We start from the raw sequence: 18,691 nt of genomic DNA, 5'->3' as shown, positions 1-18,691 counted from the left end.
TATGAGATTCTCTAAAAACGGGTTAGGATAATTAGGTTAAGGTTAGGATATATAGATTAAGGTTAGGAAAAGGGTTAGAGAAAATGCTCTCCTAAACTGCTATGAAAAGTCACTTCCGGCTGTAATGAATTGGCGTTTTTATGTAGTTCCACTGATTATTGCAGCATGATAGCAAAGCATCCCTACCTAACCTACATCATATTGAGCCATTATATCAGTCCTGGCATGCCAGTCCTCTAGATCTGTTGAATACTGGAATTGGTTTGATCGGACCACAGGTAGACGGGATACTCCTTAGTTTCAGGGTAGTTTCTGTCTAGACATGCATTGTATTTTTCACAGAATAGACAGCCTATAAATCCTATAGCTGTAGTTTCATCCACAACTTATTACCAGACTTTCCAGGAAATAATGATCTCATGTGGGGCTGTTCCAATAGCCAGCATGACTTATATTTATATCATTAGCAGGTGTGAGTGTACCTTAGACAATATCATTTCATTTCTACCCAGATACTCCTTTCAATATCATCTCATAAATGTATATCTATCAAGTCACCTCTTTTTGAAACGCATGCAAATTATAAAATAATATGGAATATGTAATGTAGCCTATATCAAAACCAGCACCAGAGATTTGTAAAGGTTTTTTATTTAGGAAAAATACAACCATGAAGATACAGAATGCTTTAAAAAAAAATCAAATACAAAACCAATCTGATGCTATGACGAGAACAGTTGTGAAATCACTCCATTTGTACCCTCATAAAAAGTAGGTTTGTTGAAAAGAGCTCATAAGTAGTAGTTACCTTTAAGAACTGGCCCGCTTCACATTAATTCACCGCTGTGTACTCAACTGTCATGTGACAGTTCCTTATTGAAAATGTGCAGCTAATAAAATAAAAACCGTTCTCAGTAGAAACCAAAATAAATTAGACAAGAACCTGCCATAGATAGGTCAGTCAAAAAACAGATCAGTGATCCAGAAAACAATTGAGCAGGCCCTCTTCATTTACCGGAACCCACAGCGATCCTAACAAGCCCAGTGGACTAGAGAACGTTTAGAGAACGTCTCCACCATCCCTCCCTCAGCCAGGTAGAACAGTGCAAACATGATGGTGGTGATAGAAGGGTTCAGACCATTGTGTACATTTCCCTCATTCAGACTCATCACCATTAATGGGTGGCAAAGCAGTCACAATCAAATCAACCAAAATAAGTGCAAGCATTTTCGTACTTTGTTACAGAGCAGAGCTTTGAAACTACAACAACATTACCATTCTCTATCCAAGATACATTCCCTGTCTTTCAGGTTGTGCCTCTTCCATGCACAGCCCAAAGTGAGGTAAAGGCCTACAGCACATGAGCCTTGCTCTTTCGAGCTCCCCACAAAAACTGTAAATAAAAATTTAGTTCTCTGCGGTTTTCAATAACAAATAAGGAGGATCAGAAAGTAAAAAACAAAAACTTGGAACAGACCGGTGGTGGGTGGCTCGGAGTGCAAGCCAGCCCTCCCCGCACTTATCCAGGACTGCTCTTATCTACATGGTGGGTTTCAGAAGAAGATTTAAAGTGTCACGGAGCAGCAGGCGCTGGGCTAGGACCAGGCCAGGCCCGCCGTCATCGGGATGGGGCCGCCGGTTCGGGGTCGTGCCCAGACGACAGGCATCCGGACACCACTGTCCTACCAGCCGCCCTCGTCACCTGCAGAGAAATTGGAAAGACACACACAGGTTACCTTGATTCTGTGGATGGTAGGGGGCTCATCTCTCGAAAGGGGCCCTGCTGCTACTGAACGTTAATTCCTTTTGAAGATACATAGAAGTGGTAGCAAATTATGCTGGAGTGAATTACATTTTCTGTGACAAATACTCTATCTGAAGGCAGGCCATCTGATTGAGAAATGTTTTGTTTTCATTTAGCAAGCGCAGTCAAACTCCGCTCGATGAAAGCAATATTACGTCGGCTTATTCCATGGATAGAAAACTTTCAACAACAAAACTACAGAGCAGACAGACAAGGCAATCCTGCTACTACTATATGCAAATTACGTCAACAAGAAAGGTGACTGGCTCCATTGTGTGTGTGTGTGTGCAGATCCTTGTACTGCAAGGCAAAGAAGCAAAGGAAAATACACCTCTACAAAAAAGCTGCTACAAGACAGAGAGAAAAAGCTTATGACAAGAAAAGCAGGAAGTAGAGAGCTAATGCTATGACCCCTGTAGGACAGCTCGCGCCAAGACAGTTGCAGACCGAGGTCAGCCTACCTTGGCTTTCTGCAGTGCTAAACTGGGCCTTCAACATATTGTTTCTTCAGTTCAACATATTTCAACTACAGGAGTCAGCCTCACTGTGCGCCACTGACAACAGCACCGCCTGTTTAGAGAAGAGAAAGCCAAGTGGTTAATGACGAGGTCCCAGGTTCTCCAACAAGGAGGGAAACACAAGTACACTAAGGCCCATCTGCAGACCCTCTCTTCCACTGATGCTCCCTAAAGGAATGGATGCTGAGCTGAAGTGGTATATTGAGTCTTTCCTATATCGCATACCTTTAACACCAAATGACTCCCATTTTCCAATACTAACCTGGTAGGGCATTTGTTTGTAGGAAATACCCAGTGTCCACCACTAGGTTAATTTGCAACTCCTCTTTATTCTTGAAGATGAATTATGTACCACATATTGTAAAACACCAAAAGTGTAACTTGGGAGGGTGTATTTCCCAATATGGTCAGGAAAGAATGGGAATAGGGACCCCATTTCTCCATTACACATGACTAAAGGCCTCATGCATTGAGAAAATGACTCATTTCACTGATATTTTCATCCATCAGTTGGTCCAAGAACATAGGGGGCAAACCCGGTCTGAGAGGAGCCCATCCAGCTGCTATACAGGGCAAGAACCTGCCTCGGCTCTGGTGTTGATTGGCCGATTCCAAATCTATGGTAGCTTTCAGGGATGTTGCTGTCCAGGCACCAGATTGGCTGCCTATCCTGACTCCCTACACTTGTGTAAGCTTATAAGAAGCCTCACCATAGCTATCGTAGCTGTCTCTGTACGAACCTCCTGAACGATCTCCGTATCCTCCTCCTTGCGCTCTGTGGACAGAAGCAGAAATGTACATCAGTAAACAAGAATTTGACGAGCAGAAGCAAGTTGAGTAACATCAAATTCTAAATGGTCTTCCTAAAAGTGCTTGCCTACTGTCAAAATGGGCACATGGCTTCTTAAAATATATTGTGATTTACCTATAGGATCTATACCCTTCACCTTTCCTTTGTCTTACCAAATTCTATCAATTGCCTAAAATAAAGTAGCTATGTATATGCAAATGTGACTTTATGTAGCTGAGATGGTATATCATCACTATTCACCTGTCTTTGTTGTAGTAGCCTCTTTCTGATCCGTATGAGCCTCCACTTCTGTTGTCGTAACGTCCACCACCATATCCCCGGTCTCCACCACCTGTAATATAACTTGTGGTTAACAGCTGACTCAAAGGAATGCTAAAAGCAGCCATGCACTCATCTTATGGTTAAATGTGTTGATAAGAGAATATCGAACACCACTCTTCAGTTTGGACATGCTATCAGTAGCCCAACAGATGTCTCAATCAAACCTCTACAGCTACTAGACAACAGCAACAGTCACTGCAAAAGAAAAAGACATGGGAACGTAGGAGTGGTTATTAAGGATGAGGGACCAGAGGGGAGGGTCAGAGCGCGGGGTGCACGCATATGCACTGACTACTTCTGGTTAGTTCTGCAAGCCACAGAATCCCAGGCTAGCACAGGTGTGAGGACATCTTTGTAGGGTTGGGACTGGGGTGTCAGTCACTCCAAGGCAAACGAGGGAGGGACACTCAAGGTCAGGATGCTGTAGGATAGAAAACAACAAACTTGCCTCGTGAGAAGCCACGCCCACCTCTTCCACCACCACCACCTCTGCCTCCACGGAAGTATCCTCCTCCACCTCCTCTGCCGCCTGAAGAGCCCCCTCGGAATCCGCCTCCGGACCTGCCACCACCGCCAGATTTGCCAGCCTGGTCGACACGGATCTGTCTGCCATCAAGAGACTGACACAGAAAAGGTTGGGGAAGATAAAATAAAGAATACACCATTAATATCGTCGTTGCACAGTCAAGACAGTGTTGTGTTTCAGGGCGGAGTTTAGGTTTAATTGTCACCTTGCCGTTCATGGCCAGCATAGCATCCTTGGCCTCATCTGGGTTCTCGAAGGTGACGAAACCAAAGCCCCTGGACCTCTGAGTTTCTCTGTCTTTAATTACAACAACTATACAGAGAAATGTTATTTAAAGACTATAGAGACACAAGGCAACCTTGCAAGACGTGTATCATTCAAAGCATGTTCAAATAGTGGACCACCAGATATATATTTAAAAAAAAAAACATTTTTTACATTGCACCCAATATCCAACAGTTAGTTGCTTACCTTCAGATATTTGCCCATATTTGGAGAATACATCTTCTAATGACTGTTCATTAGTGTCAAAGCTGAGGCCACCCACAAAAAGCTTCCCTTCGTCAGACATCCTTCCTTTTCACCACTGCTGAAGGGAAGAAATAACTTGTTTATTATGGATGCAAAGATGTATTTGCAATGAACTGTTTGCAGCAGGGCTGGAGGCAGAAATTAATTGGTGGATGGGCCAACGGGGAGTTCTAAGTATATAATACATATAAATGTTTTTTTGTTTTGATAATCTGATTAGGTGGGCCTGGCAGTGCCTACGCCACTGGATAGCAGGTTATTATTGGATGCAAACCTCTGTTCGTGTTCTATTCTTGCAATGGTGCATTTACACACGCAATAACATTTATTTTAACAGTTTGGCATGATTCTGTTTTGTATTTGTATCCAATGCCAAGTATGTTGTATTACCAAAATGAAGGTAACCTAGCAAGTTTCATAAAAAAGTCAAGTGCCAGCGAGTGAAGAACAAATGCGTGTGGGGGGGACTTAGCTCATAAAGGCCCAAAACCATCCTGCCCCCTGGTAGCTAGCGCTGCCTTCTCGTCCTCTTTCCCAATATAACGCTACCGTAGCTAGCCAGTTTACGGTACCTAGCCAATGAAATTTGCGTTTTAGCAACAAAAAGCGGTCCTCGCTCCACAAGCAGATGAGTGCGTGCGATTCAGTTCCGTTTTTAGTACAAATCAGTAAGCGACATCGTCTTCCCCCGCCCCCTCATGTCCCAGGCCTAGATGTGCAACTCCCTTTGTTCAACACTGTCCAACAACGGCGCCATTTATGATAGTGCTAATGGCCCCCGACTAGCCAGCTATCACTGCGTCATTGCATCGACTAAGGTTACTGAGCACGCTCGCTCGCATAGCAAAATGTGGGCATCGGCATTATGGCGAATACAAGAAAGTTGGTCTGTTCCGCACACCACAATATAATTGTCAATTAATTCGGACAACGAACACAATTTACTAGCATGAGGATGTTATCGTTGGCTACCTGCTCGCTAGTTAGCTGCATCTTGAGCCACCTTCAGACTCCTCCTCGGGTGATGTCACACTCATTTAGCCTGCCACAATCTTGGTAGCTCCTGTCCCGAATTAAATACGTTTACGAACACAAACATTTATGAAAAAGGTTATTACAATCGCTTACCTCCGACAAAAACAGAATCTTGCGACCGACCTGCAGCAGATGGGAATGAATGAGATGCGGGGCCTCCCGGTATATGTATTGATGCGTCCCTTGCAGTTACGCCCAACTTATGAATATTAAACAGATTACTCTCCACGGCTCAAGGAATAGCATTTCAGATTATTTTATTTATCAAAGTGAATTTGTTACGTTGGAGGATCAACTACAACCAAGTTAACGCAAAAGTACAACTGCCTGTGCATTTGCCCATCTTTGGGTCAATACATGCAACAACTACAATGAGTAGTCCTGAATGGAAAGTCAATTCACCATCAGAAATGTTCTTGTGTGCACTGTACTACACCTAAAATAGACATTACAAGAATGTACTATAACATGTGCAAGAGAACCAATTTTCAAAAAATAGATTTAATCCATTCATTTTCCATGACGTTCATTTGAGTACTTCACAAAAAAAAAAAGTGTATACTGGTAATACAGGCATTGGCACACCAGAATGACAATCCGTTTGGTAAACATCATGGATATATCAAATCTGGTTCAGATATGCACTCCCATTCCAAGGCAGGTCTTGACTAAACGACAAGTCCAGTTCAGCTGCACATCTCTAGTTCAGTATTAAAGATATCTCCTGGTGACGATTTTCCAAGGAGCCGTTTCAGGGCAAACCATCCTGTGGTGAACCTGGAATAAAGTTACAAATTAGTCAGAAGAAATAAAGTAAAATGACAGATGAGTTTACAATTCTAGCAGTGCACTCAAGTCAGTTGCACCATACGCTACTGTTAAGTCAGATCAACAGCATGCATCCCCAATTCTCACCAAGTGTGTACTTCTCCCCACATTTAAAAGCATTGGATTGGTGTAAGCATATTCTGTAGGGAGGTCCCACAAGGCCGTAGACACTAGGTTTGACAAAAAACAAAAAAAAACACGTCCGTCCTTTGATGGATGCAACTCTTCTGAACACATCCAAAAGTTGACTTGTACCTTTGATGGACTAACAATGTAGGTCGTATACGATTTCAGTGTTCATGTATCTGAATGGGCCCGTAGCCTTACAAGCCAATTTAAAACATGCACTGGTTGTATCCTGCAAATACGAACCCTTCCTTGAGTGATACCCGATCTCATCTGACTAAAGGACAGGTAAAAGCAGGGTTCCACACTGCTTTCACCAATAAAAGGTGTCAGATCAGTGATTACATCATTTAAGGGGAACGCACAGGGCCCATGACTACAGCTCAAAGGCATGCAGTACACGTCAGAGAATACCCACCTCCAAGGAAGCACTGGAACGAACTAGTCAGCGTCGAAGTCCAACCTCGTGTTAAAGCAGGCTTTCACATCCAACGCTTAGTTTAACCTGATCGAGTAACAAGACTGTAATTAGTTGAGTACAGCTTTTGAGGGCAACAATATGACATGCATTTGCTTATCAACATGAACTACAGATGTGCTAAACAGCATCAACTTCTAGCATTAGACAGTGTTTATCCTATCAAAGTTGATTGAATGTTAAGATGTTTTATATAAACAAATTACAGTGATAAACTTGACAAGCAAAAGTAGAAAGGTGATAGCTGTCTAGAATTGAGGTAGACTCAGCGATATGACAGATGCAGAAAGTGAACAGCATAGTGGGTCAATTTCCACAACTACTAAACACATTGAAGCACAAGGCTCAACTTCTCCGCTGTTTTGGTGCCCTGGCTAAAACACTTTGAAGCGAACCCGTGCACAGATAGTGTGACCAAGTAAAGTCTCTTGCATCCCAATGTCTGCACTTCTGCTTGTGACAACGTCATTTTGTTGAGTCTACCTTTACGATGAAGCCATCTTTTGCAATCACTGGGAGAACAGTACTTGTAGTGTCACAGATCAAAACTGGGAGGATCTTGTTTTACACTAGGGATACTTGAGCCATGACAACTTATGGAATTTTCAAAAGCTCAATGGCCATTTTCAGAGTCTAGTAGTCCCAATGGTCTATGGGGGACAGGGTGAAAATTCTACAAAAAAAAAAAAAAAAACAGGATACGCTACTGGACGTACTCATGCAACTCAGGGTTCTGAACAGTAACTGCTAGGGCCTGAGGAAGTGACAGCGGTAGTTGGGTAAAGTTGAAGGCAGTTAAGATGGACATCAAAATGAGAACTTTGAGGGATGCGAACAGGAGAGCAAAAGTCTTTACCTCACATTACTGGCCTATTTCCACTTATGAACTAGCCAAGAGAGCAGCATTCACCAGAGCGGATTCACGTGTCGGTAGGCACAACACTTCATTCTCCAAGGACTTTGTTGAGTTCCAAAACGATAGTAGAGCTCTTGGGCGCAATGAAGCATTATAAAAGAACCAGTGCCAGCACCAGGATGACATTTCATTTCTATTCTGCTTTCAACACACCCAGGCCCCCCACAATGACTAGCTTCAGGTTAGATCTTTCAGCATCCTCTGAGTATTAATTCAGCCACCCTTCCAAAATGAGATCCCACCTTTCAGAAAACCCTTTCCAGCAGAGACTATGCTATCATTTCTCTCAACCCACTTACGACATCTCTCCCTACCAAACTCGCATTGCATAACATTCAGCTGGCTTAGTGTGAACAGGCTTAAGTTCTTTGAAGGCACAAGAAATCAGAGCATTTTCAACGGATTGTTTAATAGGCTTCATGAAGCCAGGATATACAAAAAAATTAGGTGTTTGTACACAGAACAGAGAGCACATATCCTTGTAGTAACATTGAGTGATCGTGAATGTTTCAGTCCATCATATTATGCACGTTTGAGAACAGCAAAGTACCTTAGGCCAACTGCAGAAGGCTGCAAACACCTAGTATACCTTTCAATGAAATGAAGTTGTTTCGCCAGTCAAAGTCATTCACTCTTTGGATACTGAGTATTTACAAATCTTTAGCAATATCAAGGTGGTCTGCTGGAAACCAGTGCTCCCACTTAGCATTCCTACCTTGTTACACTAAAGGAATGCATTACAGAACTGAAGGAGCACATCACAGCTTGTCAAGCTTCTAGTGTAAATTTCACAGATTCTTTTTTTTTAAGTCCAGAATTCACAACGGCAGTTAAAATAAGCTTAAATGGAAACATGTTACTACTGATATGAGTCTTCCGATTGAGCAGGAACATGGTCAAGGCTGAATTTGTCTTAGAAGCTATCAGGCTGTGTTGAACAGATTACGAGTCAACGGTGGAAACAGGTTTCATTGCAAATAAAGCCATTAATTATTAAATTTGATTCTCCCAGTGTCCACTTTTCCTACAACACCAGGAGGGCATACTGAACTTAAGGTATTAAGATCCTTAGTGAGCGTCAAGGCTTACAGTAATTAAACGCTACAGGATTTCAATTACTGCCATGTAGAACACAACACAAAAAACTAAAGATACTGCCAAGTTTGTTAAAGAAAACACTAGAACCAGATACCACAAACAGAAGAAAAAAAAGTGTCTTCGAAGAGCGCATCTTTTAAAAAACAGCCAGCGAAGGGACGATCTTGCAATCAGGAAGTTTGTTTTTGTTTTTACTCGTGTGTAGCTGAGGACAAGAAGAAGCCACAAGTGTAAAGGCACTGCAGCATTCGGACATTTCTCACACAGTAGACTAGAACCTATTCATATTTTGTGCCACAGTTCTCATAAGGTTCTCATTGCAACAGTAAAGCATCAGGGCAAGGGGCATTGGACGTGAACTTATGCCTCTTCAAAAGAAGACTGACTCAGTGGAAAAAAATATTGAAATGTCTTTCTGCTTCTGGGTGGGTGGCAGAGCTGGATTTGAGCAGACCTGAGAATTTTAACATGCTAATCCAAGAGGGCACAGGCTTTCGGATACTGAGCAACAAGTCTTACAGGGCCATTCTGGGAGTCTATGCAATCATGTCCAGTCCGTACTAAACATTTCTAGTCCATACCAACAGTGAGATCATGGCAACTAGGCTACATCAAACTTACCATAGCTGTCATAGCTGTCTCTGTAGGATCCCCCAGAGCGGCCACCATAACCACTTTCACCGCCACTCCTAAAAATGTGCACATATGAATGCTGGTTAACGGAAACCAAGGAAAAGTACACAATTATCCTAGAAAAACAACTTCTGAAGGTAAAAGCCTATTAATGTTACTAAAACCAGCTGACCGATCACTTAAGTCAGCACTTTAGAGAAAATAAAACCATTAAATTAAGTCTTACCTGGCCTCTCTGTAACCTCCGCTGCCACCCCCAGAGGAGTATCCTCCACCACTCCTGTAGCTACCACCATAACTTCTGTCTCCACCACCATAGCTTCTGTCACCACCATAGCTTCTCTCCCCCCCATAGCTTCTGTCACCTCCACCATAGCTTCTGTCACCTCCACCATAGCTTCTGTCACCTCCACCATAGCCACCACCTATGTAAAAAATAAGAGCATTTCAGTCAAAGGCCCTTCAGTTTGGAGCAAGGTAAAATAAAAAGAGGGGTATGACTTAGAGCAAACGGAAGCTAACCACTTTGCAATGCCAGCCCTTACCTCCTCCTAAATAACCATGCCCACCTCTTCCTCTGCCTCCTCTGAAGCCACCAGAACCCCCCCTGAAGCCACCAGAACCCCCCCTGAAGCCCCCACCACCACCACGGTCAGATCTTCCTCCCGACTTGCCAGCTTCATCCACACGGATCATCCTGCCATCAACAGACTGAAGGGGGAGATAAATCACTGGTATTAAATGTATATCAGTCGAAGATCTGCATGTGTCTGTGGAAAGAAACCCTCACCTTGCCATTCATTGCAGCCATTGCGTCTTTGGCATCTTCAGGGTTTTCAAAAGTCACAAAGCCGAAACCCCTGGACCTCCTAGTCTCTCTGTCTCTTACAACATCAACTGTGGGGGGGGATTAAAATAATCAGCCACCCATATGGCCAAAGCCCACTTGAGGCAACATTGCCGAACTGTCAACTGGGTCCTGGAGAGGCAACATACCTTTAGCAATGTTACCATACTTGGAAAACGCCTCTTCCAGTGAAGTTTCATCTGTGTCAAAACACAATCCTCCAACAAAAAGCTTTCCTTCGTCAGACATCTTTATCTAGAGAGAAACAAATAAATAAGCGCCTGGCCTACACACATTGTTTAGAAGACATTCACTGTTTTAAGAACTGAAGGAAAAAATGGAGAAAAACAACTTCACATACGGATGGCACCAGAAGCGCTAATTGCTATGAAGCCATACATTTTAGGCGATAAGGCCATTTTCTTCCACCATTAGTTTTCAAATGCGTGCAGCAGCCGTGTTTTAACCCGTGCAATAAAGTTACCTAACCTCATACATTCGCTATAATTTAGCAGGCCAATTTACTAACGTTAGCTAAGTTAATTAGTTACCTGGGAATCTGTGGTAAAATTCTCAACCATGGCGACTAACCAAACAGGCAAATACCCACCATAACCTTGAGCTGATGTTAGCTAGAGAGGCGCTAGCCAAAAAACAGGCAGTACACAAAGGATAGTTAACAAACTTGCTAAGCGTTAGCAGGCGAACGATAAACCAGTCACATTAGCCATTTCAATCCACACAGTAAACACGAACTGGCCCAGAGTTGGCCTATCCTGCAACGTCAGCTAGCGTATTGTCTGGTAATTCGTTTACGTTACCTAAACAGCGGCAGTAAAATAACACGTTGCCACGCCGACGTCCAAAAGATACCTAGCTATTTTAGTTAACGGTTAATGTTAGCTAGTGAAACGTGCATTAGCGGACGGCCATTTTGTAGGTAACTACCAACGACGTTAACAAGTTACTAGACCGAATTTGGCTTTGAAACACAACCCAGTTGTAACAGCAAATAACGTGAAAAAAACAAGTAAACATTGCACTCGAAATAGAATAACGTTACACACCGAGTAAAGTTACACATGCGGACGGGAATAATTATGGCTAACGCTAGCTCGTTAACGTTATAATCGCTTCAATTCTTTCATCGACATGAACACGTTTGCTTGCCAAATTGCAAAGCGAACGTTGATTAGAAAGTAAATGGTCAAAGCCAATTATTTTCCAATAGGAAATGAAAAGGCATTGTGGTACATTTACCCGGTAATGATTAGAATGATGTGCGTAAACAGTTACCTTTGTGTGGTTTGGCGTCGTCTGAGAAAGATGTCAAAATGGCTCCAATATATGAGCATCTGCGTGAGTCATGAATAAATAGCAAAAGGGGCGTACGCATCACTGAGGTAAAATAAGAATGGTGTGAATGCAGCGAGTAGTTTTTGCGCAGTCCACCTGACGGCGGCAAAGCATCATGTAGTGGACAGGGAGGCCAAATAAAATAAAACAAATGTGGGTAGGCTAGGTATACTGTATTTTCATGTGTGGTATTATGTCATGATATTCCGACTACACTTGGTGAAGATTTGGACTGACAGTTGCAGAGTTCGTCAAAGATTATTAACCCAATATAGGACATCGGCATCGCTTTCAATGGCAGCAAATGGCCACTGTACTCACAAATTCGCTGCGCTGGTGTCTGGATTGGGATGTTTTCTGATAAACCAAAACTACTGTACATAGGCTACATTAAGTATACAAACCAAAGGTTTGCCATTCAAAATTCCTATACACCAGACCGGTCTGATCAGATTTACAGTTGTGCAGCCCCTCTGATGCTGTTCTTGCACTAGACAAGACCGATGAGCATATTGGTGCCGACCACAGCCAGGCTATAAATACCAGAGCTAACAGGCCAACGTGAGTGCTGCTATCCTCTGCCTTACCTCCTACACACATACGCTCTGCGGCTTCCTGTTCGTTACCACAGTTTTCCACCCAGCGCTGACTGCCTCACCGCCTCCTCATATTCTCTCTAAGCAAAAAGCCATCCTTTTCACCCAACTGGATGACAGATGTGCGGGCCACCGCCATCTCTCTCTCTCTCTCTCTCTCTCTCTCTCTTTCACCGGTTTACAATGTCCCATTATTCACTCAGGGTCTCAAACCATTACTAATAATTCCAACTATGTGAGAGAAGAGTAAGGAATGGCAAAAAAACGTGCACATTTAAACTTGTCTAGTATGTGTTTCTGTGCAACCTCAATTAATGGTGTAATGCAGATTAGGTCAACATAATTTTTCATTCAAGTAAAGCTGCGCTAACATACAATCAGACAGAGGGGGACGCTGTAAGTGCATGTTTTGATGGCTGAATGGCACCTGCCTTCTCATAGTGCTGGCTGGACCAGTGTTTCCACAGAGGTTCATTGACTGCAGCAGATTTTGCTGTGCCCTGGCAGTGGGCTCTCTGTTAGATGTTGATTGCTATTCTGTGGATGCAGCATTTCAGAGGCAGTGTGAGCCTAGATGTGTTCAGGCTTGGCTGCCATGGCATGTTGTTTATCTCATATGATTATCCCACAAAACAATCCATCAAATGTATTTATGAAGCCCCTTTTACATCATCAGATGTCACAAAGTGCTATAAAGAAACCCAGCCTAAAACCCCAAACAGCACGCAATGCTGATGTAGCAACACGGTGGTTAGGAAAAACAACACAGCTGTCTGCCCTGGTTCTGAGCACCATTGCCAAGCCCAAAACTGACAAGCAGAGCAAAGCAATACCTCTGCTAAAATTGGATAGCAACGGACAATGGGCTTTTGTGGCACTATGATATATAATTTTAAAGATTGCTTTGATATGTTGTGCAATCAGAAGTCACTGTACCTAACAAAAGTACTAGCCCCAACCACATAAATAGCAAGCCTTTCACGTTCACTTCACTTCTAAAGCAGTATAACACTGACCACACCTACCAGAAGAGAAGAATACATCTACCTATGTTGAAAACATTCAGAGAGAAAGCTGAAATAGCAGCTCCTGACGCAATGGCCCTGTGCCTTTAAGAGGTAAAATAATATCACATTGTTATTCTGGGTTTGTCCACACGCTGCTTGTGGAGGTGGATGTATAGTGGTGTTGACGAGGGTGGGGCGATGTGTAGGAGTCTCGAAACATGTGTCTCCGGAGGCCAATATGGATTAGGGAGAGAGGGAGGGAAGGCGAGAGAGGGAGAACGAGAGAGAAAAGAAGACAGCAAGAGAAAGAGAGGATAGTCCTTTGAGTGGATCCTCTCTGATTTACTGCTCTTCTATGATAGAAATGTATAATTTCCCCAATTTCCTCTAATTCTGTCATTATGTTGAGACCACAGCTGATGCCTCAGATGCTACACTTCTCAGATTTCAGCACTGCGAGGAGAATTTGCACTCGTCATTATAAAGCTAACCTCTCTCAACCATTGTTTTTGAGATGTAGGTCTATGCTGAAAAAACCTGAATGCATTTTTTTTCACTCACCTTAGAAAGCCCATTCACAGCAGGCTCAATGCAATAAATCAATGTATTAAGTGTTAAGTAACATGCTGCAGTCCCTACACCTAAGCGTTAGACTAGTGATTGAAGCGAATTGTAATTATTGAAATGCTCTATGGTGGTGCTAGAGTGAATTGAAGGGCTCACACAGATGAAGGAGGGAGAGGCTGGAGAGGGTTGGCTGTACTCCAGGTAGAGAGGAGGTGAGTCATGCCCAACTCAGACAGACTATCAGCGAGTGTGTGTGTGTGTGTGTATGTGCAGTCTAAAATCTGTACATGCGTGTGTGTGTGCTTGTTCCCATTTGAGTGAGGATGTGTGTGTGAGCATGTGCCAGATATAGTGACTGTAGCCTTCTTGATCACCCTGCCCCAAGTGCTCTCCAGTGCCCAGTGGGAGTCATGGTTCATGTGACCTAGTATCAAACTGCTTAGTGGATGAAAGGAACCTGTCAAAACACAGAAAGGTTTTAGGTTATTCTGATTAGGACAGGAGATGAGTTTATGAGTCACTCACTGCACACACACACACCACACACACACACACACACACACACACACACACCCCCCCCCCCCCCCCCCCGTATATCAAATTACACAAGCAAATTTGGGTAGAGTAAGATTTGAATACCCATCAGTGAGCATGTCAGTGACTCTCTGGTCCAATCCCAAATCGACCCATAGACCCTACACCCTATGCACTTGTAAAGATCTGAGGATTTGACAGGTGTAAGCAATTTGGTAATAGTTCCAACTTGCCCTCTGATAGGCTAGGTGGAAGTTTTACCATATTTCTTAGACCCATAAATCATCTTCAATCTCCACAAGTGCATAGGGTCTTGGGATCTATTTGGGATTGGGCCAGGTATCTTCCTTGGCCTCTATCTATATATCCTGCCTGTTTGGCCCTGTCCGGGGGTATCATCGGATGGGGCCACAGTGTCTTCTGATTCCTCCTGTCTCAGCCTCCAGTATTTATGCTGCAGTAGTTTATGTGTCGGGGGGCTAGGGTCAGTCTGTTACATCTGGAGTATTTCTCTTGTCTTATCCGGTGTCCTGTGTGTATTTAAATATGCTCTCTCTAATTCTCTCTTTCTCTCTTTCTGTCTTTCTCTCGGAGGACCTGAGCCCTAGGACCATGCCTCAGGACTACCTGGTATGATGACTCCTTGCTGTCCCCAGTCCACCTGGCCGTGCTGCTGCTCCAGTTTCAACTGTTCTGCCTGCGGCTATGGAACCCTGACCTGTTCACCGGACGTGCTTGTTGCACCCTCGACAACTACTATGATTATTATTATTTGACCATGCTGGTCATTTATGAACATTTTAACATTTTAACATTTTGACCATGTTCTGTTATAATATCCACCCTGCACAGCCAGAAGATGACTGGCCACCCCTCATAGCCTGGTTCCTCTCTAGGTTTCTTCCTAGGTTTTTGGCCTTTCTAGGGAGTTTTTCCTAGGGAGTTTTTCCTAGCCACCGTGCTTCTTTCACATGCTTTGCTTGCTGTTTGGGGTTTTAGGCTGGGTTTCTGTACAGCACTTTGAGAATATCAGCTGATGTACGAAGGGCTATATAAATACATTTGATTTGATGATTTGATTTGATATCTAAAACCACCCAAAAGCACAGAGCACACACTGAACCATGAAATGTCCCCTCTTATAAACACCAACACTTCTAGAGAAACAAAACCTATTGCTGATACTCTGCTGCTCAGTCATTCTGTAAGTGTGAGCACCAAAATGGAAACATCTATTGATTCTATCAAGACAATGACTGAACCCAAGACCAGGAAGCCGCAGAGTGTGTGTGTAGGAGGTAAGGCAGAGGCTAGCAGCATTCACGTTGGCCTGGCAGCTCTGGTATTTATAGCATACACACACACGTTTGTTTTACTCTCTTTGTGGGGACCAAACAATTTCCCCCAACCCATGGGCTCCCGAGTGGCGCAGCAGTCTAAGGCCCTGCATCTCAGTGCTAGAGGTGTCACTAATAAAAACATGCATCTGTCTGAGGGGGACAGAAAGGTGACTTGGAGTTGTATTATGGCCAAATATGTTCCTCGTCACCCACACAGATTTACCACTCACCCCCAGGTGCTGTGTAGTGGGTCTGTCTGAATCATTCCGGGGGCTTGGAGAGTCATGCCAGTGGCTGGGTTTTCTGGCACAATAATATGAAGACTACTACCCTAGGCCCATCTGTCCCCTGCTCCTCAATAGTATTAGTGGTGTACCTGGACCACAGTGTAGGAACTCTGACCCTCCTCCACAAAGTCCAGACCTCATTCACTGAGCCCCTCTATCCTGTGTGCTTTGTATGGGATGCGTCTGTGAAGATACTGACAACCAAACAGTGATGAACTTTGATAAGAATACAAACATGCATGTATGACATGCTCAAGTATCCTAAGGTCTAAGATTTCAACCTAAAACCCCTTAATCAATTGATTTGAATAATTTACGAAGTTTAAATAAATGTGTGCATGGATAATCAAGATTATGTTGTTCTTTCTTTTAAAACTCCCAAGTCCAAGTCTTCCACAGTCAGCATCATCCCTCGATCAGAGAGGAACACAGGTATGTACCCAGCAAACATGCCCACATTGGCACAATGTGGGTCCAATGCAAGCTAAAATATTGGCCCCATGTAGGCTCAGTTGATAAATCATGGCACTTGCAATGCTAGGGTTGTGGGTTCGATTCTAGTATGAAACATTTATGCATTCACTACTGCAAGTCGCTCTGGCTAAGAACGTCTGCTAAATGACTAAAATGTAGAATGTAGGCTGCCCACATCAGGGCAATGCGACTTTGCTAATCGACTCCATATTGGCCCCAAGGCATTGTCCCAGAGTGGGCAGCTCATATCTGGTGAAGGCAGCTCGCACATGGCCTGAAATAAGCCCACCTTTTGGATTGTTTGCCTTTATTGGGCCTCCATATGAGCTCATGGTATTGGCCCTATGTCTACTGCCCACCCTATGCCAACTAATCCGTTTCTTTATTATTGATTAGGAATTTATTTATTACAATTTAACTCAATGCATACATTTTATCATTTTCATTGTTGTGTGTTATTACCTGCTGTATGTGGCCATGTTATCTGGTTGTATGATGTGAAAATGGTGTTTGTATGGCTCTGCATAGCGGTCAAACATTTTTCCAGCTGTTCTGGAGCTAGAGCACTATACTCAAATTAATGTCAATTGGTCGTGTACACAGATTTGCAGATGTTATTGCAGGTACAGCCAAATGCTTTTGTTTTTATCTTCAACAGTGCAGTAATACAGAGCAATGCAAAACAATACACACATAATCAAAAATGTAATAAGAAAGAAGTTAAGAAATGTCGTAACGAATCCAACAACAGTTAACCAAATGCAAACTACACATATCTACACCGGATTAATTTACACAAGGTATACTAGGAACGATATGTACAGCATATTAGAGTGAGCTATGTCAAGAATCCAGTGTATAAATAACTATGCAGTGTGTATAAACAGTGGAACTAAAATGCAATGCACAGTAGTAGAAATATTAGAATGAGCTATGTCAAAAATAAAGTATATCAATAAACAGTACAAAACCCCATAGAAAAATTAATAGAATTGCAGGAAATAAGCTTTCCGGACCTGAGTCCGGAATATAAATAATATATACAGTTGAAGTCAGAAGTTTACATACACTTAGGTTGGAGTCATTAAAACTCGTTTTTCAACCACTCCACAAATGTATTGTTAACAAACTAACGTTTTGGCAAGTTGTTTAGGACATCTACTTTGTGCATGACACAAGTCATTTTTCCAACAATTGTTTACAGACAGATTATTTCATTTATAATTCACTATCACAATTCCAGTGGGTCAGAAGTGTACATACACTAAGTTGACTGTGCCTTTCAACATCTTGTAAAATTCCAGAAAAGTATGTCATTGCTTTAGAAGCTTCTGATAGGCAGATTGACATAATTTGAGTCAATTGGAGGTATACCTGTGGATATATTTCAAGGCCTAACTTCAAACTCAGTGCCTCTTTGCTTGACATCATGGGAAAATCTAAAGAAATCAGCCAAGACCTCAGAAAATAATTGTAGACCTCCACAAGTCTGGTTCAGCCTTGGGAGCAATTTCCGAACACCTGAAGGTACCACGTTCATCTGTACAAACAATTGTACACAAGTATAAACACCATGGGACCATGCAGCCGTCATACCGCTCAGGAAGGAGACGTGTTCTGTCTCCTAGAGATGAACGTACTTTGGTGCGAAAAGTGCAAATCAATCCCAGAACAACAGCAGAGGACCTTGTGAAGATGCTGGAGGAAACAGGTTCAAAAGTATCTATATCGACAGTAAAATGAGTCCTATGTCGACATAATCTGAAAGGCCGCTCAACAAGGAAGAAGCCACTGCTCCAAAACCGCTATAAAAAAGCCAGACTATGATTTGCAACTGCACATGGGGACAAAGATTGTATTTTTGGAGAAATGTTCTCTGGTGTGATGAAACAAAAGTAGAAGTGTTTGGCCATAATGACCATCGTTATGTTTGGAGGAAAAAGGGGGAGGCTTGCAAGCCGAAGAACACCATCCCAACCATCAAGCATGGGAGTGGCAGCATCATGTTGTGGTGGTGCTTTTCTGCAGGAGGGACTGGTGCACTTCACAAAATAGAT

The 18,691-nt window shown here is 43.0% G+C and overlaps 2 protein-coding genes across 17 annotated transcripts; both read right to left on the bottom strand.

The window, feature by feature from the left end:
* Positions 1-633: 633 nt before the first annotated feature.
* On the bottom strand, positions 634-5,750 carry LOC106573600 (cold-inducible RNA-binding protein). 10 transcript variants are annotated; one of them, XR_001321379.3, is made up of 8 exons: positions 5,641-5,749; positions 4,453-4,570; positions 4,187-4,293; positions 3,904-4,075; positions 3,375-3,465; positions 3,064-3,098; positions 2,267-2,375; positions 634-1,703 (listed from the first exon to the last, which is right to left on the bottom strand). XR_001321379.3 is itself a non-coding variant. In XM_014148782.3 (7 exons), exons 2-7 carry the CDS (start codon positions 4,550-4,552, stop codon positions 1,684-1,686), a joined length of 555 nt encoding a protein of 184 aa, XP_014004257.1. In that variant the 5' UTR covers positions 4,553-4,570; positions 5,641-5,750; the 3' UTR covers positions 634-1,683. The 10 variants fall into 10 exon arrangements, 8 of the variants coding, with proteins under 8 accessions (XP_014004257.1, XP_082818829.1, XP_014004262.1 ...); XR_014380899.1 differs by having other exon boundaries at positions 3,925-4,075; positions 5,641-5,747; XM_014148782.3 differs by lacking the exon at positions 2,267-2,375 and having other exon boundaries at positions 3,034-3,098; positions 5,641-5,750.
* A 37-nt stretch (positions 5,751-5,787) lies between these two features.
* On the bottom strand, positions 5,788-11,880 carry LOC106573597 (uncharacterized). 7 transcript variants are annotated; one of them, XR_001321378.3, is made up of 9 exons: positions 11,025-11,069; positions 10,623-10,728; positions 10,417-10,523; positions 10,172-10,337; positions 9,853-10,051; positions 9,615-9,682; positions 6,920-7,006; positions 6,463-6,545; positions 5,788-6,324 (listed from the first exon to the last, which is right to left on the bottom strand). XR_001321378.3 is itself a non-coding variant. In XM_014148775.1 (7 exons), the coding sequence occupies exons 1-7, from the start codon at positions 11,052-11,054 to the stop codon at positions 9,185-9,187; spliced, it is 690 nt and encodes a 229-aa protein (XP_014004250.1). In that variant the 5' UTR covers positions 11,055-11,069; the 3' UTR covers positions 8,286-9,184. The 7 variants fall into 7 exon arrangements, 5 of the variants coding, with proteins under 5 accessions (XP_014004250.1, XP_014004252.1, XP_014004253.1 ...); XR_001321377.3 differs by lacking the exon at positions 6,463-6,545; XM_014148775.1 differs by lacking the exons at positions 5,788-6,324; positions 6,463-6,545; positions 6,920-7,006 and adding an exon at positions 8,286-9,198.
* Positions 11,881-18,691: the final 6,811 nt, after the last annotated feature.

This window comes from Salmo salar, chromosome 16 (assembly GCF_965601325.2).
Source record: "Salmo salar chromosome 16, fSalSal1, whole genome shotgun sequence".
Taxonomy (NCBI): domain Eukaryota; kingdom Metazoa; phylum Chordata; class Actinopteri; order Salmoniformes; family Salmonidae; genus Salmo; species Salmo salar.
The sequence above is the reverse complement of the archived record's forward strand: the minus strand, read 5'-3'. Positions and strand labels throughout refer to the sequence as shown.

What these genes read in the sequence shown, in the direction of transcription:
- LOC106573600 (XM_014148782.3), bottom strand. Translation starts at nt 4,552, where the DNA reads ATGTCTGACGAAGGGAAGCTTTTTGTGGGTGGCCTCAGCTTTGACACT. An exon ending in TGCTGGCCATGAACGGCAAG is followed by an intron (nt 4,076 to 4,186) that starts GTGACAATTAAA and finishes TTTCTGTGTCAG; the next exon opens with TCTCTTGATGGCAGACAGAT. An exon ending in GGCTACTACAACAAAGACAG is followed by an intron (nt 3,099 to 3,374) that starts GTGAATAGTGAT and finishes TTCTGTCCACAG; the next exon opens with AGCGCAAGGAGGAGGATACG.
- LOC106573597 (XM_014148774.3), bottom strand. Translation starts at nt 11,054, where the DNA reads ATGGTTGAGAATTTTACCACAGATTCCCAG. An exon ending in ATTTTACCACAGATTCCCAG is followed by an intron (nt 10,729 to 11,024) that starts GTAACTAATTAA and finishes GTTTCTCTCTAG; the next exon opens with ATAAAGATGTCTGACGAAGG. An exon ending in GGAGGTTACAGAGAGGCCAG is followed by an intron (nt 9,683 to 9,852) that starts GTAAGACTTAAT and finishes GCACATTTTTAG; the next exon opens with GAGTGGCGGTGAAAGTGGTT.